General features: G+C 39.6%; 2 protein-coding genes across 26 annotated transcripts in view; one reads left to right on the forward strand and one right to left on the reverse strand.

Annotated features, from left to right (window-relative positions):
* Positions 1-1,885, forward strand: part of OSBPL9 (oxysterol binding protein like 9) — a 148,445-nt gene extending 146,560 nt beyond the window's left edge. For 22 of the 23 annotated variants that reach the window (XM_036349761.1, XM_036349760.1, XM_036349770.1 and 19 more), the window contains 2 exons: positions 809-944; positions 1,200-1,885. In XM_036349761.1, the coding sequence (XP_036205654.1) occupies positions 809-944; positions 1,200-1,274 (211 nt within the window). In that variant the 3' untranslated portion in view covers positions 1,275-1,885. Of the gene's footprint in view, positions 1-808; positions 945-1,199 lie in introns of those variants that run through there. The other variant, XR_004974057.1, reaches the window with a different exon arrangement.
* Positions 1,886-2,570: 685 nt separating this feature from the next.
* Positions 2,571-27,298, reverse strand: part of NRDC (nardilysin convertase) — a 76,663-nt gene continuing 51,935 nt past the window's right edge. For 2 of the 3 annotated variants that reach the window (XM_036348002.1, XM_036348003.1), the window contains 17 exons: positions 20,787-20,891; positions 19,176-19,299; positions 17,988-18,074; positions 17,257-17,376; positions 16,015-16,066; positions 14,941-15,091; positions 11,729-11,856; positions 10,094-10,256; positions 8,275-8,306; positions 7,906-8,044; positions 5,977-6,024; positions 5,640-5,692; positions 5,173-5,256; positions 4,607-4,697; positions 4,226-4,342; positions 3,287-3,376; positions 2,571-3,162 (listed from right to left, as the gene is read on the reverse strand). In XM_036348002.1, the coding sequence (XP_036203895.1) occupies positions 2,965-3,162; positions 3,287-3,376; positions 4,226-4,342; positions 4,607-4,697; positions 5,173-5,256; positions 5,640-5,692; positions 5,977-6,024; positions 7,906-8,044; positions 8,275-8,306; positions 10,094-10,256; positions 11,729-11,856; positions 14,941-15,091; positions 16,015-16,066; positions 17,257-17,376; positions 17,988-18,074; positions 19,176-19,299; positions 20,787-20,891 (1,782 nt within the window). In that variant the 3' untranslated portion in view covers positions 2,571-2,964. Of the gene's footprint in view, positions 3,163-3,286; positions 3,377-4,225; positions 4,343-4,606; positions 4,698-5,172; positions 5,257-5,639; positions 5,693-5,976; positions 6,025-7,905; positions 8,045-8,274; positions 8,307-10,093; positions 10,257-11,728; positions 11,857-14,940; positions 15,092-16,014; positions 16,067-17,256; positions 17,377-17,987; positions 18,075-19,175; positions 19,300-20,786; positions 20,892-27,298 lie in introns of those variants that run through there. The other variant, XR_004973881.1, reaches the window with a different exon arrangement.

The raw sequence follows: 27,298 nt of genomic DNA on the forward strand, positions 1-27,298 counted from the left end.
AAACTCAAACATCATTTTTTCCTTTCCCAATAAAATCAGGATCTTTTAGTGGTATGAGGAATTATGCACTAAAGTTCTTTGTTTAGTGTATTAGGGGATTCATAAGTGAAGGTAGGGGGCCTTACAAATCATTACTCCTACTTCTTGTCACTAACTTGTTAATAATCTGCTCAGAGTTACATAAGTGGAAACATGGAAATATATGCTCTGCTACTCACCACAAGGGGATCTTAGGCGTGGACACTTTTCTAGTCCCTAGGAGTCTTCACTTGTAAAGTAACATGTTTGGACCAGACCTGTCCAGTTATCACCTTCCAGGCCTCGAGAGGAAGCTTACCCCTTTAAGCCTCTGCAGTTGACTCTCATTCTCTATTTACACTGTTTCTCCAAGGGAGCTTTTCTGAAATGGAACTTCTCAGCTCCTCTGTTCTAATCCTTTTGTTTTATAATAAAGGACGACACTCAAGCCCTTGAGAGGTGAACTGACATCACCAAAGTTGTATAGCTAATTAGATGTAGAGTCAGAAATAGAATCCTAGGTCTCAGTTCTCACTTTTCTTTCTCCTCTGTTGTCCCTACCATATATCCAGCTTTCTGCCCATCCTTTTTTTCCTCCTTTGACAAACTAGCACTGGAATCTTCCAAGTCTATTTTTCTGATCTTTACCCCAGTGCCCTGGTGCCAGTTTAAGAATCTTTAGTCTGTGAACGATGGCACTTAAGGGGAGCTATAGACTGGCATTTCATTCTCAAGATTGCTCATAATTATGTCCATCTAGTACTTAGCACCTTTACTTCTTTTTCTTTAGTCTTTGGAAGGATGTCACTTTCAACTTAAAAATCAGAGATATTGATGCAGCAACTGAAGCCAAGCACAGACTTGAAGAAAGGCAAAGAGCAGAAGCCCGAGAAAGGAAGGAGAAGGAAATTCAATGGGAGACGAGGGTAAGCTTGCTCTGGGGAACCTGCCCCAACCTCCCAACTGCTACTGCTCCTGTATGCTGAGCTGTAACTCATTCATTCATTTCAATGAATGTTGAAGTTCCAAACACTGTTTTAAGCAAGCATGCTGATGAACAAGATGAGCCCGGGTCCCTGCATGAAACTCATTTAGTGTAATGGGACAGACATAAAATAATAAAGAGTGTGATACTATATAAGTACATAAATGTGTAACTGAATTCTCCCTCTTTCTTTCAGTTATTTCATGAAGATGGAGAATGTTGGGTTTACGATGAACCATTACTGAAACGTCTTGGTGCTGCCAAGCATTAGGTTGGGAAATGCAAAGTTTACACCTGATAACCAGGGCAGTAGGCATAATTAAGCAACAGTCTTCCTTTGGGAGAACATACTTACTCCCTTCTTATTGCAGTGGTTCCTATCTCAGGGATACTGGACTTTCCGATGCAGATGAACAATTAAAGCGAGAAAAGCTTCTCTTTTTCCTCTTTTGTGGCAGTTACAATTTTGACTTCAGTCCTGAGAAAAACTTCAGGTTTTGAAAACATGTCTGCTCCTTTTCCAAGGCTTTGAAAAGCATTTAAAAATCCCAGTCTCAAACTCTGCACTCTACTACTGCTGTTGAGATAATACACCATCTGTTTCTTAGTTCATATAATCTTGGGATATATATACATATATATACATACACGTACATACACATATATACCTGATGCCAGATTTTTCATAAATACTCCATCTGTAAATATTGGTTCCTCTGAGTTGTTTTAGAAATTTAGCGCAATGTATTAAAATCAAGTATTAGGAAATTTCATGGTCTCACCTACAATAACTTTTATTTTGGAATTGTAACTAACTCTGAGTTACAGTTTAATTATACTCAGTGCTTCTGAAGGCTTCATAAAGTACTTTTTCCAACCTTTTTTAAATGTGTTTCATTTATTATCTTTATGGTTAAACTTGGAGGCAATTATTTGGCAACTTTTAATACAGGAATTAGCTTTTCACAAGGACTCTCCTATAATAATGGAGGGCCATCCTGGCCCTCACCACTCCCTTACACTTGGTGTTCTGTCTCTACCCCTGACCAAGTCCTCATTGAACTCTCATGTTGCAGACATAGGACTACTAACATTTTATTAAAAAATATTTTATTGCCTTAGAGCAGCGGTTCTCAACCTGTGGGTCGCGACCCCTTTGGGGGTCGAATGACCCTTTCATGGGTCGCCTAAGACCATCGGAAAACACATATATAATTACATATTGTTTTTGTGATTAATCACTATGCTTTAATTATGTTCAATTTTTAACAATGAAAATACATCCTGCCTATCAAATATTTATATTACGATTCATAACAGTAGCAAAATTACAGTTATGAAGTAGCAATGAAAATAATTTTATGGTTGGGGGGGTCACCACAACATGAGGAACTGTATTAAAGGGTCACAGCATTAGGAAGGTTGAGAATCACTGCCTTAGAGCAAGCATGTCAAACTCGGGGCCCACAGGCCTCATTTTCAGTTTGACATGCTTGCCTAAGAGGGTTTGGGGAAAGTTTATGTCTGTACCCCACACTGAAATAAGAATGCCACAGCAGCAAATGCCTCATTCTGAAGGGCAATACAGAACTATCTTTATTTAAAAATACATTAAAAACAACAACATCATTTAGGTATTAGTATTAGCACCTAACATTTAGGTACTAATAAGACATGGGTTACACAGGGCTGTCATACAGAACTGGATTCTCAATCAGAGAACCAGGTACCAGGGCTTCTCAAACTGCTCCTATAAGCTTTTTGGCCACTCTGCTGATTTCTCTCTGCCAGCTGCTACCGTAACCCGTTTTGTTAGTCACCACAGAAGGGGTGGGCAGTAAATCAAATTCTATGATGCCAGTGCAAAAATTCAATGGGGGCCCTAAGGCCATAGTAGTATAACTTCATAAAATACACATTTTAAATACACAATGTTTCGTTCAGGCCAACGAGACTGCAGTTTATTTGACTATTTTGTGGTAGGGGAGAAGGTTAAGTGTTGATGTGAAAGCCCTGATATCAGTAATGGGAATGGTAGAATCTGTCAGCAGAGGAGAGGTTGGCAGGTAGGTTAGCTGCATCGGTTCACAAGAAGAGTTTGAATCCTCACCATGAGGGGTGCCATCCTCTTCCAGCTCATACTTCCCAAATCCAACAACCTGGAAGAAGCCAAAGGCTCGAGATGAGAAATAGGCCGACCAGATTTAGACAAAGACCTGTTAGGATCTCTGGTACCAGCAAAAACTCAGTGAATAATAATGGCTACATGACAACCGTACTCACATGAACACTAAGCATTTTACTTCCTGGGCCTCTGTGAGCCTTGAACCAATTGACCAGGTCTGATTTTGAGAAGGACTTCAGTGCTTCAATCTTTTAGAGGAAGGAAAGATAGGAAAGAAAGCTATAAAAGACTAGCAATACATATTCTTGAAAGATCTTAAACGTAACACCTGGCAGACTTCCTTGGTCTGAGCACATCAAGTTTTGGCTTGCCCCCAACCTTCCAGAATAGGATAAAAATGAGCTTTGGCTGCACATTTTAAGGTTTCATAAGCAAGAAAGGATAGCAGATACTGTAATTATAGCTGAGTAACACACTAAGCCAAACTCTTGGGTACATAGTAACTGTGTACTCTAACGAGAAAAATACAAGTAACTATTGAAATAGGTAGAGGACTTTATCTGCTCTGCTTCTAACAGGAAACCTGTAGTGCCTTAAGAGCTTCTTGTTAAACCTCTGCCTCAGTGTCCTTTGGTAATTCACCACAAGGGTTATATTATCCGAGAGACTGGACTGCAGCACACAGAGCTCTTTTTTGTGGATTTTCCTACTTTGTCAAAAGACCTACACGAAGAATCCTGTCTGGAGGAGGAACTCTATGTTCATAAAGATCAACGGTTTAAATTTTCTTTAAATAGCAGAACACTTCCCCCCCGCTCACAAATCTTAAAGTGAACCTCAATATATAAAACAAATGAATCTGCTCTAATTCAAATTGGTTGGGTGTTGTAGGTAAGGATTAGCATCCTGCGCACTTGGCCACCTAAGATGTTAGGCCAGTCTGGAAACTAATCAAGCAATGAGCAAGTAAGGAACCAGGCCTGGTGTGAGCGCCCCAGGGGTCTCTTCCACCCAATACCAATGTGTTTGGAATGGTGACTCCTGCCAAATCAGGAGTCCCTGTGAGGGCAGTCTTATTCAGAGAACCATGCTATTACCTCATGGACAAGGCGGTCAAAGAGATACTGCTGTGTCACCACTTCGTTCCAGTTCCTATCCACCTCCTCCCCAAGGTGGGTATCCTCGCACTCCTTCAGCTTGATCAGGGCTGTGACCTGTTACCAAAAAGAGGTCGTAAGGCATAGCATCACACTGGTGCCTCCAGAACATACTAGGCCCTGTCCCGTGTGACTTGTGATGGACACGCTATGGTCCTAGGACCTGATAGCATGATGCAGAGGAACGAAGCTAAGAATACATGGTCAAGTTAAGGTGGGACTACAATGTTCCAAAACTGGCCGGCAAAGCTAAGGCTGGTGTCCAGTTGTCTTGAGGGCTTGTCTGGGCCAAGAAACAAAAGACCAGGCCAGCTCAATCACCTGGGTGTTGAATGCATCCTCAGTAAGGTTTTCAATCTTTTCCTCAAAGCTAGAAAGAAACTCTTCTATCTTTTTATCAACAACTTCAGAGCTGAAACAAAACAAAAGTCATTAGAAACCCTGTCTCGGAAAGAGGCTGAAGTGTTTTCTTCCCAGGCCTCCTCAGCACTCCCTTAAATGGAGGGAGGGAAATGAATGGAAAGAATCCTACCCCCAACTCTGGCCCATTTTCCTGGTATCCTCATACTGAAGCAGTGACCTATGCTTGGCCATTCCAAAGCTGAGAACCAACAAGGCCTTGTACCTTGGTTCTAGCATTAAGGCCAGTACCTTTGCCTTTCTTGTCTTTAGATCTACCTGAAGACATAAACATTGGCAAGCCCTGTACGGTGACCACAAGACTTGAGTCAAACCCTAATAGGAACCATTGATCAGTTCTGGATCAGGCCATCTATGACCAATCACTCTGCAGCCCCCACCCCCTGTGGCTGTGACTTAGAGTTGTCTGAGGTTTATCTGTAGCCCCTGCTCTCCATGCCAATAATAATAATAGTTTGCTTACTCACTTGTATTTGGTTGCCTGAGTCCCCACAGTGACAGAGAATCCTAGAATCCCAGATGTGTTCCTACAGGTAGGGTAGACATGGTACCTACAGCCAAAGAAAAAAGTTTTATGAGCTCAGCTGGTCACCTGGGCCCTGTCCTCAGAAACACTAGAGATGAGGGAAGGGTTTCTGCACATCTTTACTGAACCTCGAGATCCAGAAAGATGTATACATCTATTTCATTCTCAGGTTACAGGACCACAGGCTAGCTTGTTCTCTTGCTAATTTTGAAATGTGACCAAACTGAAAACCCAATGATAGTCCAAGATGCAAATTCCAGAAGTTTTGACCAGTAGGTATGACTCTAAGTAGACATGGAAGGGCCAAAGAGCTCTGAGAGACAGCTCAGTCAGGATATCTGAAATTTCAGCCTGCAAAGTAAGCCCCAGGCCCTTATTTGAGCTCAGTGCTCTTGCCAGCAGACTTACCCAAGGGTCTGCTTGGTTCGAAGGAAGTCAAAACAAGGCTCTTCCATGTGCATCTGTAATTCAACATACTACCCATCAGCCCAACTCCTCCTAACCGAGAAACCTCCATTTCTTCCCCCCCCACAAATGTTTCATACACCCCCAAAGTCCAGCCTCCCTTACTGCCTTCTTCCTAAATTGCCCAGTCCCCTCTCTCCATGATCATACTGGTGAGAATACTAAATAACCATCTCACCTTCCAACCATAGGTCTCTGACAATTCCTAAGTCCCTACCGCTAGGCAAAAAGGTCAGTCCTCTGTGGGTCAGGGGCTCCTTAACTCTTTTATACAACTTACCACAAGCAGCTCCATAAGAGTGTATTCTTTCAAACTCCTGGTACCTGACTGAAAGGAGAAGTTGGTCAGACCAACTGAAAATCCAATGGCTTGCAGGGTGTTTTAATCAGCTATTCTTGGCAACCATTTATTCATGTGTCCATCCCATTCTTTTCATCCCCCAAAGAAAGTTGATCATACCCTCTACTGCCATACTTTCCACAATTTTGTTATATATCTGTCTTCCTGTCAGAAAGTCTGTGAGGATAGGATTCATGCATGCTCATTTGTATTCTTAGCCCTAGGACAGAACTGCAGGGTAGGCATAGAGGGAAGTCCGATAATCCCTATCTGCCAGCTCCTGCCAAGGACCTAGAGGACACAATCTAAAAATAAGTACTGTAGTTCAAAGTGCTAAGGAGAGCAAGAAATGTCGGTATCAATGAAGGGTAACGACCTATTCCTCACGTGAAAAAGATGTGAACAGGAGCTTTGCAGCCATGCCTAGGCACCCATACCAAGTGATAAAAATGCCTAGCAGATGCCACATCCTGGCTGTCCTGGAAACTGGCAAAATAATGTGGTTAGAATAAAAGAGGGCAAGAGGCCAACAAGCAGTGATTTTGCTAGTGCATCCCCCTGTCAGGCTCTTGTAGGCTCCTCTGACAGACTCATTTCTACCCTTCCCCCCTTCACAGAGAAAAGACTTTATAAAGCGAGTGTTCCCTGCAAGCCCTGTTTAGTCAGCAATAAGATTTCTGGTTTGCCTCTAGAAGGACTGCAATAAAACTAGTCAAAATTTAATTTCCTGTTCAAAATGGCCTCTGTGAGGAAGGAAGTGGTTCTGTAAAGGAAGCAGTCTGTTAGAAGCTGGTAGTAAAAAGTGATTGATGGAAAGTACCTCAACAGAGGTGCTTACAAATTCTACCTAAAACTGGAGAGGTTACTCTGGGTTCTGAGCAGTCAAGCACTGGAAATGTGGACAAGGCTAAGCAGGGAGAGGCCATACCATTTATGAAGCTAGGACATGGTGTACATTTCACCTTCAAATAAGTTTAAAACCTGGGGGGAAACTCGGGTAACTACAGCCAAAGGGAGATTGGCTCTATGGACAAGCTGGGCCTCTAGGGAAAAACTCAGGTTCAGGGCCAAAACTGCAATGAAAGGACAAAGAAAGTAAGACCATGCAGCCACGCCCAAAGCCCAGAGCAGAGGTCTTCAGAAGGCCTGGCAAAGAAGAGACTTCCTCATGCAGGGGACCCAGGACCACAATAGCAGCTATAAAAGTTGGAGAAGTCTGAGATCAAAGTAGATAGGCACAGGTCCCCATAGTCCTGGAATTGAGTGGCACTAAACAAAGGCTATGGGCCAACTGAGATTGTTGCAAAGTTCTTTAAGTCCCATCTGACCTCTCCAGAATGGTGTGGAAAGAACACAGGATTTGTGTTCAAGCCCCAGCTGACATGGCCTCAGAAGTAAGGGAGTCTGGACCTCAGATTCATCATTCATAAAATAGAGGTGATAAATCCTATCTGTCAGGTGCTTTGAAACCTTCAATTATAATTCTGATAATCATTCTGTTTGCTGTATACTGATTACATAGTTATGTTTACTTTTGTCTAATTTTCAAAATCATCCTTTTAACAAATGTCCTCCTATTGCTTGGGGTTCTGTCAGTGGAATGTACGGGAATTTCCAACCACACTTTCGTCTGTCTTCTGGACTAGTACTTGGGTAATACATGAAGCACTGTGGTTTAAAAGGGGTTCATTTTACTGACAGGGGTTCATTTTACTGAGCAATTTTTAATTGTTGTTGCTTCTAGAAAACAAATGACCCCAAGCACAAAACTATAGAGGGCCTGGGAGGTCAGAGGGTCACTACTCCCCCAGGCTTTAATGCCTTAAAGGTACTTAGCCATGAGGATGGCTGTGCAAGGAGCAAACTGACCTGGTAGTACACAGTGACTTCAGAGTTGGCATCACCCTTGTTCAGAGCTCTCACTTTGCATATGTGGTGACCACTGGGCAGTTCTACCACCTGGAACTGCACAGACATCTCCTGCTCCAGAGGCATGAAGTTCAGCTTGCTGCAAAAGAATCAGTGTGGGTCACTGAGGCAGTGCCTTTACCCCACCCCAAAACTGAAAAAGAGGTCAGGCTTTCCACAATCCCTTCTGAAGTGCTTTGTTTATATAACCAGCTTCAAGAAAACCTACCACAAGAATTATGTCCACAGTGATTTAGTAACAATTGAGTAGTGCCCTCCTGCTGGTAAGAACACATAACTCCCAAAGAGAAAACTCAGACTAATACTCACTCAATAACATATTTCAGGAAATCCATAGAGTCCTAGGAGGCAAAAGAGAAGAAATAACTCCATTAGGCTCTCTTGACATTAATTTCACCCAGAACCAACTAATACCCATATTCTAATCTCTTGGGAAGCCCTGGATAACATTAGGAAAGTAGATATAGTCTGTCACCCAAAATGCTGGGTGTCATTCATTGATTGGGTTCATCATTCACTGACTTAATATATGTCCATTGAACACTAAGTGGCTCTAAATTGAACAATTCCTCGGCACTGTGCTTACCTGTACACTGTGACACTTTCCCCACTGGGTCAAACTAACTGTTCAGTTTACCCCAATATTCTATGCCCTCTGACAACTGTAACTATGCTTTACAAACCTGGAGCCTGGCACAGAGTGAGCAACAGCATAATCCTAAGTGAATGCATCCCCTCCTCTCAAAACTTGTTTTTTTAAGCAACAAAAGGAGGGATTAGTGGAGGGGTAGGCCCATTTCTAAAGTGATTTCTACCTGGGGCAAGACATGGTACTAAGTCCTCTGGACCAAAGGCCCTGCCCAATACTACCACTGCTCAGAGAAGCAGGCAACTGTTCCTGCTCTTCTATGTGAGTTGAGGCTTTTAAACTTCTTTCTGTGAACAGGACAGAAACTAAGGCTGGGTAAGGGTGTGGGATAAAGACATAGAGGAGTGAGAAGGAAGCAGCCAAACTCAAGAGTGGCCATTTATATGTATATTCCATCAAAGGGCCGGTCCTGAGAAACTGAGAAGCCATAGAAGATGGTCAACAGCCAAAGAGTTTAGGAAGAGACCCAATCAATGATGCACTCTTGGCTACAAGAGGCCTGTTCGTCACAAGGTCCCACACATATCTCCAACTCAAAATCTCACAACAAACTCCTCATATGCCCTCAAACCTGCTATTGTTCCTCCTCCTCCACAAACCCACTGGGTCAGCAAGAAATTTGGGCATCATCCTAGATCCTTCCCTTCTCCCTCACCCCCCACATCTAATCAGTCACTATGTTTTGGCCATCCTCTCTACCTCATTATTTCTTAAGTACTTCTGACTCATTTATTTTGCCAAACCTCTAAAGCTTCATTATTTTCACTTCACTTTGTGTGCTTGTGGAAAGACACATAACCAAGTTTACCTTCTTAACCATTTTTAAACGTACAGTTCTCTAGTGTTAAGTATATTCAGTGTTGTGAAATGGAACTCCACAATTTTTCATCTTGCAAAACTTTTTAACTCTACACCCATAGAACAATTCCCTCTTTTTACCTCTCCCAAACCCTGGTAACCATCATTCTGCTGTTTCTATGACTTCGACAACTCTAGATACCGCAGATAAGTGAAATCATACTTCATATAAGCTTTTATAACAGCCTCATAACTAGGCTGTCTGGGTCTTTCTTAATTACAAACCTTCTTTTAAACCCTTCAATGGTTCTCTATTTACTACAGGATAAGCCTGACATACAAGTTCTGCTTACTTATATGTGTGTACATCCCTCACCACTCCCCAGGTCCCACTTTAATTTCTAAACTGTTTGTAGTTTCTCTACATAACTGTCAACAAACATAACCGATACCAGACTAGTGTATTTACCAGACCCATTTCATCCAAAGTCCCCGTCCATTGCCAGGGGTCTCCTTCATAAGAAAGTCTTGCCCAGTATCAAAGGGGCCAGGTTCCCTTCTGAATAGCCTATGACAATGCTGGCCTGCCAAACCCAGAGCTTCAGGGAGGAACTAATGCAATTCCAGAGCCCACAAAAGCATTCAGACCTGCCCAACAGCAACAGAACACCTCACACTCACTGTGCTTGTGACATTTCCTTGTACCAGGCCTTCAACAAAGAGCTGGGATTTGAACTCTTTGACAAAGCTCAGCAGAGACTCAAGGGAAAGGCCATCCATCAAAGCCCGGTACTTGTCAATCATAGACCAGCGGGCATATTCCAGAATTAAAAGCCGCACGTCTCTGTACAGGGGGCAGAAAAAAAAGTTTTGTTGTAAGATATGAATCTTGAAGGTATAGAGAGATTTGGTTAAATTTCTACAGATGATATATTTAAAAGAGAAACAATTTCTATCACTATTTAAGATGGGGAAACAATCACCAAAAAGCACTTAAAATCGCACACATAAATTTTTACACAGATTTGCTCAATGGTACAACTCACTTTATCTGTCACAGTTGCAAAATAAAGTATTTCACATAAGTTGCCAGATGAGTTGCACACCAATTTAAAATTATTACTATTTTGATTAAAAATCTAACGTTTTACTAATTACTAGAGGTCACCATTATAGATATCTATTACTGAAGTGACAATATTGTACAGGTAGTAGCTGTAGGCCAAAATCAGACTGACCCTGACCCCACACTAATCTGTTTATCTTGGGCAAGTCACCTGTGACTCAATTTCTTCATTTATAAAACAAGAAAAATAATAATAGGGTTTTGGTGAGAAATAAGTACATAAAGTTCTTAGGTGTAGCACATAATGAATCTTCAATGAAAAGGTATTATTATTATTATTTTACCACATTTTAATAAAGTAGCATTCAGGAGTAACTGCACACACAGGGCTATTTTCTCAACATTTCAACAGTTCTGGACAACTCTCCTTTCCAACTTATATTTGGTTATTAGTTTTAATAATCAGATTATTAGTTATTACCTGCCCGACTCTTAACTGTTTTTAAATTTTGGTCATTTATGGGCTCATTCTTACTATCAAAAGCAGAACGTCTGTATCAGGTTGTGCTGTTTACCATTTGCGGATGCCCAGCAAGGAGGTAAAGTGGGGGCTTGCAAACCATGTACACAAAGGGCTGGGCCTGCTCAGAGGGGAACTTTTTCACTCCCTCCCATAAAGGCTCCACAAGCTGACAGAGGGTACCCCAAGAGGGTACTTTCTCCTGAAGGTACCCTATAGGCTACAGGCTCTGATGGAAGGCCGAAGGGGGCTGCTTATTAGCAGAGGGTGTAAGCATTAGTACACAGACTGTCCAGAAGTCTTTTAACTCTTTTCTGGAACTTGAGCTGAATTCTGGAAAACTGCAATTGCTAGACAGATAAATGATATGTTAAGTAATTTATCCCAGTACCCAACACAAAAATATCACCAGCAGGTAATTCTAAGCTACAACAAAGCCATAACTTCTTTAACTGTTATTTACTTACATACTTTGGGAAAAAAACACCCTAAAACCTTCAGCCTCTAATTAAATACAGTGAGCTACTTTCAGTCCTACTCACAGATGGCTACTTTAGCTGGATTTAGAAATCCTATAATCCCCATGGCATGGTTTCCTAAACCAGAGCACAATTCTAACAAGTCTGAAAATTAGCAGTAAAACTATATAGCCTCAGCCCCCATAACTGATCCCTAGGAAGGCAAATACTTTCAGGCCTTCAAAATAAAAGCTGATCCCATGTGTACCCACTTGGCCAGAGTCTCAGGCTTGATGAGGATGTTAAAGTAGGTCTTCTTCAACTGCTCAGTTATCATTGTAAAGACAGCTGGTGTGGAATTAAACTCTGCTAAGTAGTCAATAATGAGCTGAAACAGTAGCTAAAAAGAAAAGAAAGAGGCACTTTAAGTGGAGAAGCATGGAAACCCACTACGTTTTTTTGGATGGTGGGGATGGTTTTTTTTCCATTGGTTTTTACCAGGGACCCAAATGGTAACTGGCATTGTGGGAGACATAAGAGAAGTACTGATGACTCAATTTCCAGGGGCTAAAATCCTCCATAACTGTCAAATTTGGAGCAATGATTCTTCTATGTTTATAATTTTCATGGGTATTCTTAAATATTTCTTTCTTCCATATGAACTTGAAAATAATTTTATCCATATCCCAAGTGCCCCCAAATGTGATTTTACCTGGGAGTAATTGCTTATTACATATTAATTTTCAAGTAATGACAACTTTCTATCAAGGTGTTCTATCCAGAAACATTGTAATTCTCTCCCTTAAAGTCTTTTTTATATGCTTCAATAAGATCTATAGCCCTGGCTGGTGTTCTCAGTGGTTAGAGTGTTGGCCCACAGACCAAAAGGTCAAGGGTTCAATTCCTGTCAAGGGCACATACCTGGGTTGCTGGTTTGATCCCAAGACCAAGTAGGGACATGTGCAGGAGACAACCAATCGATGACTCTCACACTGATGTTTCTCTCGCTCTCTCAGTCCACCCCTCCCTTTCTTTTTAAAAAATATATTTTATTGATTTTTCACAGAAAGAAAGGGAGAGGGATAGAGTAAGAAACATCGATCAGCTGCCTCCTGCACACTCCCTACTGGGGATGTGCCCGCAACCAAGGTATATGCCCTCGACCGAAATCAAACCTGGGGCCCTTCAGTCCACAGGCCAACTCTCTATCCACTGAGCCAAACCGGTTAGGGCCCCACCTCTCCCTTTCACCCTCTCTAAAAATCAATGGAAAAATATCCTGAGGTGAGGATTAAAAAAAGAAAAAAAATCAAGAGCCCTGGCTGGTGCTCAATGGTTAGAGCGTTAACCCACAGACCACAGGGTTTGGGTTCGATTCCCAGTCAAGGGCATGTTCCTCAGTTGCAGGCTTGATTCTTGGCCCATTGGGGCATAAGCAGGAGGCAACTAATCGATGTTTCCTCTCTCTCGCCCTCTTTTTCTCTCTCTCCCCTCTGTTTCCCTCCCCCCTCCCACTCTCTCTAAAAATCAATGGAAAAAATGTTCTAACTCCTTAGATGAGGATTAAAAAGAAAAAAAAGAACAACGAAATCAATAGAAAAAATGTTCTCAGGTGAGGATTAACAACAACAAAAAAGATTTATAGTTTTCTTTAGACTAGTTCGGCATATTTTTTTTTTTATTTCTTTCTTCCTAGGTATTTCTTTTTTCAATATTATAAATATTTCCATCCATTTCTAAGTAGTTATTGCTACTATAGGAAAAAGAGCCATTGATTTGGATATACTGATCTTGTGACAAGTCCTATCACAAGTTATTTTTATAATTTTAGTGGCATCTTAGGTTTTCTAAGAATACAACCATATCATCTGCAAAGAAAAATATTTTTACTTTTCCAAGTGATTTAATTTATTTCTTTTATTTTTTTTCACTTTAATGTAGTAGCCATTGCAGTACTCGCTTGATTGCGGGGGTCTAGAACCAAACCCACAAAATTCTGAGGTCTGTCTGTCGTGCTTCTCATTCGAACTGTTATTTATTCATCAACTTCCTAATACTGAACGACCAACCTTTTGCATTCCTAGCATTTGGTCATAGTGACGTATTCTTTTTGTTACTTTTTTTTAATTTTCAAATTTTTTAAAGTTTGCATCTACATTTTACAGGTAAAACTGGTCTCGAGTTTTATATATTTATATTCTATCTCAGGTTTTAATATTAAAGCTAGGTAAGCTTCATAAAATAAAGACCCTCAAATACTTTTCTATGGTCTGTATTTTGAAAAGCTCTCTTCTGTTTAGGTTTTAATCTGCTTGGATCTTAAGTTACGTTACATATAGGCCTTTGAAGGTTGACAAAAGTAAAATACTCCATGGTGTATACTCCTAAGACCAATATTTGTTCCCTTGAGGAGACTGACAGGGATGAGGGTATAAAGAGAACTGTATTATTCACTAGCATTATTGCTAAGATATTGAAGCTATCACCTCTTTGCACAGATCTAACCTCTGCCAGGTCCTTTTCTCCAGATTTTTTGTGTGTGTGAACCAAGTGCCCCAAACCTTAATATATGGTTTTATATCTTATTTTATATTGATTTCTACCCCAAAAATCAAGATATAAAATTTGTTGTTGGGTACATTATATTGCTTTCCTGGTATTTAATGATCTAATCCTTTTAGCTGGCACCCCATATTATTTCTTCTTCTGCTGATGAAGTTTTAGACAAAGCAACACTGGAGCACATTCCTTACCAAAAGACAAACTACTGATAGGATACAGGATCCTGTTTCTAAAAGGTTCATAAACTTAGAAATAAGAAGCAAAATACACATACTTGAAACAATGGGATAGAGTATAAGAGGAAGAAAGGATACTAACATCTGAGTTCTACTCTATGTCAGGCAATGTGTCAGTGCCTGTCAGTGTTGCATGCACTGCTACTAATGAATGAATATCTGTTGCTCTTATGTGTGGCCAAAGTTAAAGTAGCTCTCAGAGCCAAAAAAACACAATAATAAACATTATTTACACTAATAAAAGAGAAACATGCAAATTGATGTCACTCTGCTATGCCCACCAGCCAATCAGGATGAGTATGCAAATTAACCCAACAAAATGGTGGTTAATTTGCATATGCAGGCACAGAGCAAAGACTGAAGACGACTGAAGATTAAAGAGACTTGGCTCCTCCGCTGCAGCCAGAGCGGAGAAGCCAAGCCTTGCTGCAGCCCGAGCAGAGAAGCCAACCCTCGCTGCTGTGGCCGGAGCAGAGAAGCCAAGACTTGAGGCCTGGGTGCCAGCAGCCAGGGGAAGGAAGGCCTATTGTGCGAGTCTTCGTGCAACAGGCCACTAGTTTAATTAATAAACATTTCTTTCTATGTATAGCACTCCATACAAGCTTCTATGCTTTGTGCTATAGGGACAACAAATATAAATATGAAATTATAAAATTCCCTATGAGTAAAACAGCACTTGCACTTACAGGTAGTTTGTGGTTGAATCCTTTCACTCGAATAATTAAACCATGTTCTCCAGCTACCAGCTTATACTCCAGCTGTGCCACATCTGCTTCATAAGCTGGTTCCGCAAGGTTATGGGTGAGAATATTAACAAAGATATCAAAGAGGACCACACTGAGAATATAAAATGCAAAAGTCATTGTTAATTGACAAGAAATAGACATGAAAATATATGCTTTGATTTAGAATAAGAAACTTCACTTTTACAAAGATGTTAAATCACTTCTCCAGAATATAAAAGTATATACTAATGGAGCTCCAGGTAAATACTGCTTACCCAGGACTCAGTTTCATAGGAGCATTATAGAACAACTACCTTCAGCAGTGCTTCCCAATCTTTTTCATCTCATGCACACATAGAAACGGTCATATTAATGCTGCACTGTGGGGAAGTGTAAAAGGCATCAAAGGCAACTGGCCTAAAGGCTCTGACTACTCCTAAGGCCTAACTTTTCTGATTGACAAATTAAAAATCTGAGGAGGAAGGATGAAGGTAATGTCTTTTTTTAAAGTAGATATTAATAAATGTTAATGCTGGTTGTCATTTTAAGGTTGGATTTTAAGGAAGAAACACAATATATTTTCCTGAGAACCTCCTATGTTTCAGGAATATTTTAAGCTCTCTGATCTCCTACAATGCAGCTATTTACATAAATATATAAGTAATTTGCTAAGAACAAAGCATACACAATCAGGTTCTCTGGCATTCTCTCAATACAGGATCAACAGACCTACTAGTCTTCATTATAGACTGGAAGCTAACCCAAACTAATCTCTAAGGAACTACCTCAATCCACTAAGTCTATGATGAGTCTACGCTATCAGCCTGTTTCACAAATGGGCACTGGAAATGCAGCAGCCACAGTTCCAGTTCAATGTTTACTACTGATACAAATAATTTGTTTTGGGCACAAAAAAAATACATAGTCAGCAGCATAGCCCAGGTACTGATAGAGAAAATGATAGAATGATTCAGAATGAAACAAAATAACTTTCAATAATAAATATTTTTTCTAGAAAAGAGGACAATTGCTTACTTTGCTGCAGACTTCTGAATCAAAGGTGAGATCAGATGAAAACGAATATATGCTGAAAGCAAAAAAATTATAGATAAGAAAATAAAGAACAGAGGACTCAAATATTTGATGTATCTGCTATTTATACCCCAAATCATGCTTTTTAAAAATTCTGAAATAAGCTACTAATCCTTAAGTCCTTATTACATTTTTATCCTTAGAGGTCCTTTAAAAAGTAATATTTACCATTCCAAATAATGACCAAAAGGCACACTTTAATCTATTGGAAGATCAGGTATATAGACAGATATACAGAGAGACTTATGAATATTCATATTTATCAATAGCATTAGGCAGGGAAAATGTTTACAGAGGTATACATGTCAATAACATTTGAGAAAAATCCCAATGTTCACAAGAAGTTATAGCAGAGCCTTTCCAAGGAAGCTGAATAAATGTTAAAAACATTTTTTTAGAAACTCTTATAAGCTATTCAAGAAAGCAAGAACACTTAGTCTTTAATTCCAGTTTGCTTCAATAAATTCCTATGCTTTGCACAGGAACAGAAACAAAAGCAATATACTTTGGGCTGCCATGTTGAAGGATTTTAGAGTCTGTTTAACTGTATACTATGCTTCCTCTATTCAGAAAAACAAAACGGTAGAGGGAGATGGGTATACAGAGAATATTTCACATTTGTAATGCTGGATGAGGCTCCGGTATCTAAGAATAATTTCCTTCAGTGTATTCTTACTTAATTTTTTTAAAAAATCCTCACCTGATGATATGTTTTTGTTGATTTTAGAGAGAGAGGAAAGGGAAGCGAGAAACATTAAGCAGTTGCCTCCCGCGTGTGCCCCAACTGGGGACTGAACCCCCAACCTGGGCATGTGCCCTGACCGGGAACCAAACCCACAACCTTTGGTGTACGAGACAACACTCCAAACAATGTTCAAAAGTACCTATTCCCTAAGATGGCCAAAAAACCTGGCTGTGCTTTCATTATACTGAAAGTAAAATATCTGAAAAACAATTTCCTGCTAAGTCTGAATCTTTATTTCCTAGAATCTGTGGTATCTACAGGATTTTTGTGATAGCACCGGAGCACAGTATTGATCTGACAGATATGCCTAGAAAAGGTGTTCAAATGGAAGCGGAAGGAAAAAGGGAGGTAGATGACAGACATAAGGAAAAACATTTGCTACAAAGTGAAGAAAGATTTGAAACACTTATTTCACTCCTGTAAGGAATGGAAAATTTTACCTTTGGGGATTTTGAATTTGTTGTCTTTTTTATACCACAGGCAACCTTGTGGAGTGTTCACAATTTTAACAGGGTATTCTGTCTCAGGAGAATCAAAAGCTTTCAACATGAAGTCCGAGGCTAACAAAAGAAAAGAGTAATAACTCATTCAGATATATTAGCAGGGTTCCTAGCAATCCATTCTCGGTTTCAGAATTCTAAGTAACTTCTCTTAGTGAAATCTGGAACCAAAGTTCTTAAGATAATACTCTTTCTTTATGCAATTAAACATTTTGCTATTTTCCATTCTAATTGATTTTTTAAATGCTTTCACAACGATTACACTGGCATCACAACCCATTATACTGATTTCACAACTCTCTAATGGGTTGCAATCTAGAGTTTGAAAAACACTAAAACAACCAGATGAGATAATGGTAATTCCTACATAGACTGAATGAAAGGATCAGCTATGATAAAGCAAAAACAAATACTTCAGAGAGTCCCAAGATCTATGTTAAAGTCCTGTTTCCTCCATTCGCCAACTGAATAGTCTTGGACAAGTTGCTTTGCTTTTTTGAGCTTCAGTTTTCTCATTCAAAAAGGTAAGAAAACAGTAATGCCCCGCCCAGAGTATTACTAGGAAACTCAAATATGAATCTAATGGTTCTTTGTAAAACATACTGTTCTATACAGGTGCCATTTTATTAGACTATGGATGGATTATGAATAAGGATAGCTATTTCACTGACCTATGTATTTGTTTTCAGCTGGAAGATGAAGATCTGGATTTAATTCAAAATTACTCTTCCACAGTTCAGCCCAAGAGTTTTCAACATCTGTAGAAATGGAAAAACAAACTGATCCAATAAACTGCAATGTTCAGAATTCTTTCAATAACAAACCAGTCAACAACTGGCCTTCACAAATTAATTCTCCTTTCTTCGGAAACCTGTGATTGACATATCTAGGCCTTCTAGACTCTTGCTACTCAGCGTGGTCTCTGCTGCATTGGTATTACCTGGGAGCTTGTTAGAATTGCAGAATCTCAGGCCCCACCCCAGAGCTACTAAATCAGAATCTATATTTTATGTTATTTTTTTAAGAATATATTTATTGATTTTTTACAGAGAGGAAGGGAGAGGGAGAGTTAGAAACATCGATGAGAGAGAAACATCAATCAGTTGCCTCCTGCACACTCCCTACTAGGTATGCGCCCGCAACCAAGGTACATGCCCTTGACCAGAATCGAACCAGGGACCCTTGAGTCCGCAGGCCAACGCTCTATCCACTGAGCCAAACCGGTTAGGGCAGAATCTATATTTTAATAAGATCTCCAGGTGATACACATGCACACTAAAGAAGTTTAAGAAATACTTTTCTAAAACATATTCAAAACTGCCCCCTAACTATCAAGACAACAGGATTTTTTACTGTCTTATAAATATAGATATAATCATAGCAGAAAATAATTTCCTGCATAGAAGTACAAGTAATTTTCATTTCAAAGTAAGCTAAAGATACATATACTTTTTCACTACAGGAACTATCAAATTATTATGTTTTTATTCTATTTTTAAAATCCTCACTCGAGGACATGCTTAGAAAGGAAAAGGGAGGAAGAGAAAGAGGGAGGGAGGGAGGGAGGGAGGGAGGGAGGGAGGGAGGGAGGGAGGGAGGGAGAAAGAGAGAGACCAAAGTGAGAGAGCGAGAACATCAATCAGTTGCCTTCCATATGTGCCCCGACCAGGGATTGAACCTGAAACCTAGGTATATGTCCTGACCAGGAATCAAACCTGCAACCTTTCAGTGCACAGGATGATACTCCAACCATCTGAACCACTCCAGCCAGGTTATCAGTCAGATTATTAAGAAATAAAAATTGCCAGGTTAGTCAGATACACCTTAATTATGTAGGACAATTATTCAAAATATTTTACCTTCCATACTATACTGAGTCCCAAACCATTTCTCCTTGAGGTCACATTTTCCCTCATTAGCACCAGACAGCAGAACGAGATTTGCTTTTTGAGGAACTAGTTGATTAAGAGCTTCAGCAATGACCTAATACGGGATGGGAATGGGGAGGAGAAACATTAACAATAACAACTGTAACCTATATATCTCTGTTAAAAAGGCAGAACCACATTATGTTACGTTAAACACCCCAAGATCTTGACATAAACGAAAATGTCTATAGTCCATGAACACCCTAATTTATAAAACTTCATTAGACTATTAGTTGTTTAAAATGTTTCTAGATAATGCTATATAAGCAGTATTCATCTCTAATCATATATAGAAACAGTATTACCAGTAAAAATAGTTATCACTAAGTTTTCACTATGTGTCAGATAATGTTTAACATATGCTATTTCACTTAATCCTAAAAATCCTAAGGTACACCAATTTTATTGAAAATAACATAGCTTCAGAGGTTAAAGATAATTTGCTCAAGTTAAAGATTATGTAATCTGTACAAAAATGCAGCTAGAAGAAACAAAAAGTTTGTACATGATTCCAAAGACTATACTCTTAACTGCCATCTCACACCCAAGAAACAGTAAAAACAATCCCAATGTAGGGCCTACTTCAATAATCTTTAAGCTATGACAAGGACTAAAACAAGATTTTATGGGTTAGTTTTGAAATGCTAACTACCATTTAAATATCATTTCTTCAAGGAAAAAAATGACAAATGGTAGTTCAAAAAAAAGCACTTGGACTGTTGGGCACAACCATTCTGGGGAAACAACGAGAAGGTATGGCTGCTGCTTCTTCCTCTCCCTTTCCCTACCCTCTTTAAAATGAGTAGTTATGTTTTACCTTACATCAAGGTTTCTCAAGCTTGGCATTATTAACATTTTGGACCAGATATTTTTTTGTGTGGCGTGCTGTCTTCATGTAGGATATTTAGCCATATCTCTGGCTTCTATCCACTAGATGCCAAGAGCAACCCCAGTATGACAACTGAAATGTTTCCAGATATGGACAAATATCCCCTGGGGGCAAAATCACCCCTGTGAGAACTGTTACTCTATAAGAAACAAAATTACTTGTTTCCCAGCAACAGTGGAGGAAAGCTCCTGACCAACTATTTATGTGTATGTAAAGTTACCTATAAATCATATATATTTTGAATTCAGTGAATCTATTTTTCTTGTAAATATTTTCAAAATAATTAAAATTTAGTTGTGTAGTGTCTCCAACTGAATTAAAGGGTCAGCTAAACAACTTTAAGTATGCTTAGCAACCAAAGCACATAATTTTTAGGAATCATTTTAATTATTTAAGTAGATGTTTCAATACTTGAAAAATAGTGAAAATAGTACCTAAGAAAAGGACTTGATTTTCTCCTATTAAAACATAATCATATACAAGAATCATGGAAAATTATCCACAAAACTACTGATATTTCTTTGATTTAAACAACCAAGACACGACTAAATACAATTAAGCTTTCTCCATTCCCACGGTTCTTAAGCACTTTTCTGCACTTTCTCACCCTTCTTTCTCTAAATGTTAAGTGTTACAAATGGAAACCTCCTTACTTCTGGCTTGTATTCAAAAAGAAGCTGATCTCCAGTGAGAAAGTCCTGCAGAGGGTACAGCTGCATGTTTTCGCACATGTTTTCCACATACTCAACTGGATCTGTCTGAAAAGAGGTAAAATTATTTCACACCAGAAACTCCCATTATTCTTAATTTGCCACAAATACTTATTTCTCCTTTTTAAAAAAGGTGCACCAAAGCTTCTGAACTGATAGAACCAAACATAAACTCAGCTTAAGAAACTGATGGTTAGAATTCCAAAATGATATATAACCAGAGCCTACTACTACCTTAAGGAGCTTAACACACCACCAAAGCCCTTTCCTGAACCCTCCCACACACCAGGCTCTAATGATGTCACAGCCTCTTCATGATAACAATCATGAGGCTGAACTGTAAAATCATAATATGGGTTTCTTATATGTCAAGTGCCCCACAATGCAGTGAGGTCCCTAAAGACAGGATCTTCATTTTATCAGTGCAGCACTATCACCTAAAAGCTATTTGTAATCATGAACCAAATTAATGTAGAAATCCAAATGTGTGATTAGATAAGTCTATATAAGAAGTTGTATTAATCAGCATATTACTTCAATTTAATGCAGAGAATCTTGAACCAACTGGAACCAACTGGTTCCATTCCCACATTTTGTAATGAGGACATATCTTCAGATTAGGTGATTTGCCTAAGGTGACACAGTGAAAAAGTGACAGGCAGTTTAGGTACTAGAGCTCAGACCTCCTAACATGGTAATGAACACTCCTTCCAAAACATCACACCACCCAGTCCTTTACTAGACAATATGGGTTTTTCTCACAGCTAATGGAAGACAAAAAAGAAGTGAAGGTTACTACATCCCTGGAGGAAAAATGAGACTAGCATACATCAAATTAGAGACCATAGGGATATCACATAAAAACAGAATAAGGAAACAATAGAGTAAGAAAAAAGAGAAAGATTCATTATTAGCCTCACCCACCCATACTTCAGGAAACATTTCTGAATCAATAAGTAAATTAGTAACTAAAGTGCTATTATTGTTTGAAATGACTCCTCCTCCTCCAGTTTTAATTTTTTTTATCAGTTATTTTTACCAGCCATCTATATGTATAAAAGGCTAATATGCTGTGTTCCTCCTACCATCTGACTGGCAGCTATCACACACACTGACCACCAGGGAGCAGACGCTCAACACAGGAGCTGCCGTGACGCACACTGGCCAGCACCATGGACCTGGCACCGACAAACCAACATTCAGCTTCCCCCAAGTGTACGCTAAAAACTTAGTAATTTAAAATATTTCCTATGAGAATACACTAAGGATCCTAGCTAAAAGCAGATGTTTGGTGCCAAGACAATGAAGAAGGTACTAGGAAGAACACTTAAATGCTATCCTTTAATTTTTTTAAAGATATAATTCACATACCATAAAATTCACATTTCTAAAGTATATAATTACATATAAAAAATAAAGTGTACAAGTCAGTGGTTTTTACCATATTCACTAAATTGTGCAACCATAACCACTATCTAGTTCCAGAATAATCATGCCAAAAGGAAACTCCCCTACCCATTAAGCAGTTGCTCCCCATTACCTACACTCTCAGCCACTGGCCACCATCAATCTGTTTTCTGCCTTTATGGATTTACCTATTCTAGGTATTTCATATAAACTGATTCATATCATATGTGACTTGTTCTGTCTGGTTCCTTTCATTTAGCATGATGTTTTCAAGGTTCATCCATGTTGTAGCATGAAATGAATAATTTATTCCCTTAAAAATTTTTTTTAAATCTATTTTATAGAGAGAGGAAGGGAGGATAGAAACATCGCTGAGAGAGAACATTGATCGGCTGCTTCCTGCATGCCCCCTACTGGGGATTGAGTCCACAACTCAGGCATGTGCCCTGACTGGGACTCGAACCCATGATCTTTTGGTTCATGGGTTGACACTCAACCACTGAACCACACTGGGTGGGATCATTTCTATTTAATAGCTGGGTAATATTCCACAGTATGGATTGTCTACTTTTGTTTAACCATTCATTCACTGATGGGCATTGGGTTGCTTCTCCTTAGGGCTACCATGAACAATGCTGCTCTGAAAAGCTGTGTACAAGTTTTTGTGTAAACATATTTTCAATTTTCATGGGTGTATATCTAGGTGTGGAATTGCTAGCTTATATGGTAACTCTATGTTTAACTTTTTAAGGAACTGCCAAACAGTTTTCCAAAGTAGTGTACCATTTTACATTCCCACCAGCATGTATGAAGGTTCCAATTTCTCTCAGTGGTTCTCAACCTTCCTAATGCTGCGACCCTTTAATACAGTTCCTCATGTTGTGGTGACCCCCAACCATAAAATTATTTTCGTTGCTACTTCATAACTGTAATTTTGCTACTGTTATGAATCGTAATGTAAATATCTGATATGCAGGATGTATTTTCATTGTTACAAATTGAACATAATGAAAGCATAGAGATTAATCACAAAAACAATATGTAATTATATATGTGTTTTCCGATGGTCGTAGGCGACCCCTGTGAAAGGGTCATTCGACCCCACAGGGGTCGCGACCCACAGGTTGAGAACCATTGCTCTACATCTTTTCTAACACTTGTTATTGTCTACCCTCGAATTTTTTCACCTACTACAAAGTCTCACTGTCTTCCATTGTTATTATTATTCCTGTTTTTTTGCCTACAGAAAGCATTTAAACAGCTTTTCTCGAGTTCACATAGTTGATTTATGATATATACTGAGTCCAAATTCCTATGTAAAATTAAAAATTTTTTTTAAATTTCTTAATTAAAAAATACTGGTTTGAATAGTTTGAAAAGGGAATTCCTATTTACCTTTCTTAATGAAGACTAGTAAAAAGTCTGAAGAGGAGACATTTCAATTTTGTTTATAAAGGAAATATATAAACACAAAAATAAGCTGAGCTACTTGAGTTAATTTAGCAGTTCACACAGATATGGACTTTTCTGATTTGTTCTGACTTTGCACTGATTAGGTTTTAATTTAGGATGTTTTGGGATCATGTTTTAAAATCAAAGCATTCATAAATATTGCTAGTGAAAGCAATGAGCTACAAAATGAGATGTCAGTAAAAAATCTTTGAAATGCCTTGCTAAGAAGAAACTGAAGGGACAGGAGGAAAATGTCACTCACTCAACCAATGCTAAAAAGCAGATCCCCCAAAAAAGGAATTTTGGTATCACTTATAGTTTTAGTCCACAATTCTTGTTCCCACTCCTTCTCTGCCACAGCTCTTGCCCACATGTTGCCACCATAGCTGATAAGGACACTGAATAAAATCATTCTTGGTAAGGTACATAGCAAGACTTGTGGGTTCTATGCATATCAATCTATTTACAGGGAGGAGTGTCTACAAGACCCTCTAATAGCCAAAACAAGTCACAGAAATCTTTCTGTTTTCACAGAATAAGATTTTCATTTCTATTTCAAGTGACTTCAAGTATATAGATCAGATTACACATAGGAATCAATAGCAACTGGAAGCCCACAGTTCTTGTTACTTTGTCCTCGAGTACTTAAGTTTTCTCTACTTAGATATTCAGGGAATCATCTTTAGTAATGATCCAAAAAGGTAGGTTTCAAGATGCTCTATGAACACTGGCTGGGTAGCTCAGTTGTTTGGAGTGTCATCTCAATACACCAAGGTTGTGAGTTCAAGCCCCAGTTAGGGCACATAAAAGAATCAACCAATGAATGCATAAATAAGTGTGACAACAAATCTCTCTCTCTCTCTCAAATCAGTGATAATTAAAAAAAAAAAAAAAAAAGATGCTCTACATCAGTGATGGCGAACCTTCTGAGCTCGGCGTGTCAGCATTTTGAAAAACCCTAACTTAACACTGGTGCCGTGTCACATATAGAAATTTCTTTTTTTTTTTTTTTAAACAGAGAGTGTAGCAAAAATCATTATTTTTTTTTTTTTTTTTTTTTTAATTATTTTTTATTGATTTTTTACAGAGAGGAAGGGAGAGAGATAGAGAGTTAGAAACATCGATGAGAGAGAAACATCGATCAGCTGCCTCCTGCACATCTCCCACTGGGGATGTGCCCGCAACCCAGGTACATGCCCTTGACCGGAATCGAACCTGGGACCCTTCAGTCCGCAGGCCGATGCTCCATCCACCGAGCCAAACCGGTTTTGGCAGAAATTTCTTGATATTTGCTACCATAGTAAAACAAAGACTTATATATTTTTTTTAATATATTTTATTGATTTTTTACAGAGAGGAAAGGAGAGAGATAGAGAGTTAGAAACATCGATGAGAGAGAAACATCGACCAGCTGCCTCCTGCACATCTCCTACTGGGGATGTGCCCACAACCCTGGTACATGCCCTTGACCGGAATCGAACCTGGGACCTTTCAGTCCGCAGGCCGACGCTCTATCCACTGAGCCAAACCGGTTTCGGCAAGACTTGTATTTTTGATATTTATTTTATATATTTAAATGCCTTTTTACAAAGAAAAATCATCCAAAAAAAAATGAGTTCACGTGTCACCTCTGACACGCGTGTCATAGGTTCGCCATCACTGCTCTACATACTGGTCTTAATCTAGGGTCCATTAACACCTCCCACAAGATATCAGTGGACAAATTCAGGAGGGGGTGATAATGCAAGAATATGGTTGAAAAGGAATTATATTCCTTTTCAGGCCCAGTGCATAAAATTCGTGCGAGGGGGTTAGGGGGGAGGGGCCGACATCACTCAGCCCAGCCTGCACCCTCTCCAATCTGGGATCCCTCTCACAATCCGAGACTGCTGGCTCCTAACCACTCGCCTGCCTGTCTGATTGCCCCTAACCACTTCTGCCTGCCACCCTGAACACCTCTAACCGCTCCCCTACCGGCCTGATTGACACCTAACTGCTCCCCTGCCAGCCCGATTGCCCCCAACTGCCCTTCCCTGCTGACCTGTTCTTGCCCCTAACAGCCCTCCCCTGCTGGCCTGGTCGCCCCTAACTGCTCTTCCCTGAAGGCCTGGTCGCCCCCAAGTGCCTTCCCCTGCTGGTCTGTTCACCCCTCACTGCCCTCCCCTGCTAGCCTGATTGCCCACAACTACCCTCCCCTGATGGCCTGTTCACCCCCAACTGCCCTCCCCAGCCGGCCTGATCACCCACAACTGCCCTCCCCAGCCGGCCATCTTGTGACAACATCACGCAAGGGCGTCACGCCAGGCTTTTATTATATAGGATTTTCACTAATCTCTAATTTAGGATTTTTATTCAATTATGAATATGGCAACAAACCACAATAGTGTTAGTAGCATCTATGATTATAACCAATAGAAATCACAATATAATTATTGCAGATATTTTAAAATATCACACTCACTGCTACTTAAAAACTATAGTAATTATTAGACCTGCCCTAAACCTTCTTATTCACTGGTGTTTATAATAGAATCAGGGGCATAGAAAGGGAGTGGACTGACTATTCTCGGGGGGGGGGGGGGGGGAAGGAGTGTGGGGGGTGCGGGAAGAGACTGGACAAAAATCGTACATCTATGGTTGAGGACAGTGGGGGGGGGGGGGCAAGGGCAGAGGATGGGGTGGGAACCAGGTGGAGGGGAGCTATGGGGGGAAAAAGCAACAACTGCAATAATCTGAACAATAAAGACTTAATTAAAAAAAATGTAGGGGTAAAGTACAGTGATATCTATAATTAAATCTCAAATGTTTTGAGGAAAAAACGCACATATACCCACACATACATATATATATAAAGAGAGAGAGAAAGAGAAAAAAATAAAATATGGTAAAATATTAGCAATTGGTGAAGCCAGGTAAGGGATATACTAGTGATCACTGGACTGCTTTTTTCTGAGAGTTTAAAAAGTTGGAGGGATGAACTATTATTCTGAGAAGGGATGCAAAGGGAATCCAAGGCACAAAAGGGTTTTTTTAAAAAATCCTGCTCTAAAATCCTTACCTTTCAGCCTTACATAATACCTTTCTTTCATATACCCTGTACCACAGGCACATAGGATCATTCATTTTTTCACATTTTCCCAGAGTTCTCCACTGATGTGCTTCCTATTGCTTAGAATGCATCCAAACCTTATCCATTTAAAAAAAATTTTTTTTGATTGATTTTAGAGAGAGAAAGGGAGACGGAGAGGGGGAGAGTGAGGGATGGAGGGAGGGCAAGAGAGAGAGTATCATCGATTCGCTGCTCTACCCATTCATGCATTCATTGGTTGATCCTTTCTTGTATGTGCACTGACCAAGGATCGAACCCACATATCAGAAGACGCTCTAACCAACGGAACTACCCAACCAGGGCCAAACCTTAAGCATTTTTTAATCCTGAACTCAATTCAAATTTATCATATCCATGAAACCTTCCCTAGTCATATTCCAAACAAGGCAAATGCTCTCCTTGCCCAGAAATCCTAGAGTGCACTGTTTCTAACATTATATATGGTTATTACTACTCATTATCTTGTAGAATGTCTTTACAATATTTG

The sequence above is a fragment of the Myotis myotis genome, unplaced genomic scaffold (genome assembly GCF_014108235.1).
Source record: "Myotis myotis isolate mMyoMyo1 unplaced genomic scaffold, mMyoMyo1.p scaffold_m19_p_2, whole genome shotgun sequence".
Taxonomy (NCBI): domain Eukaryota; kingdom Metazoa; phylum Chordata; class Mammalia; order Chiroptera; family Vespertilionidae; genus Myotis; species Myotis myotis.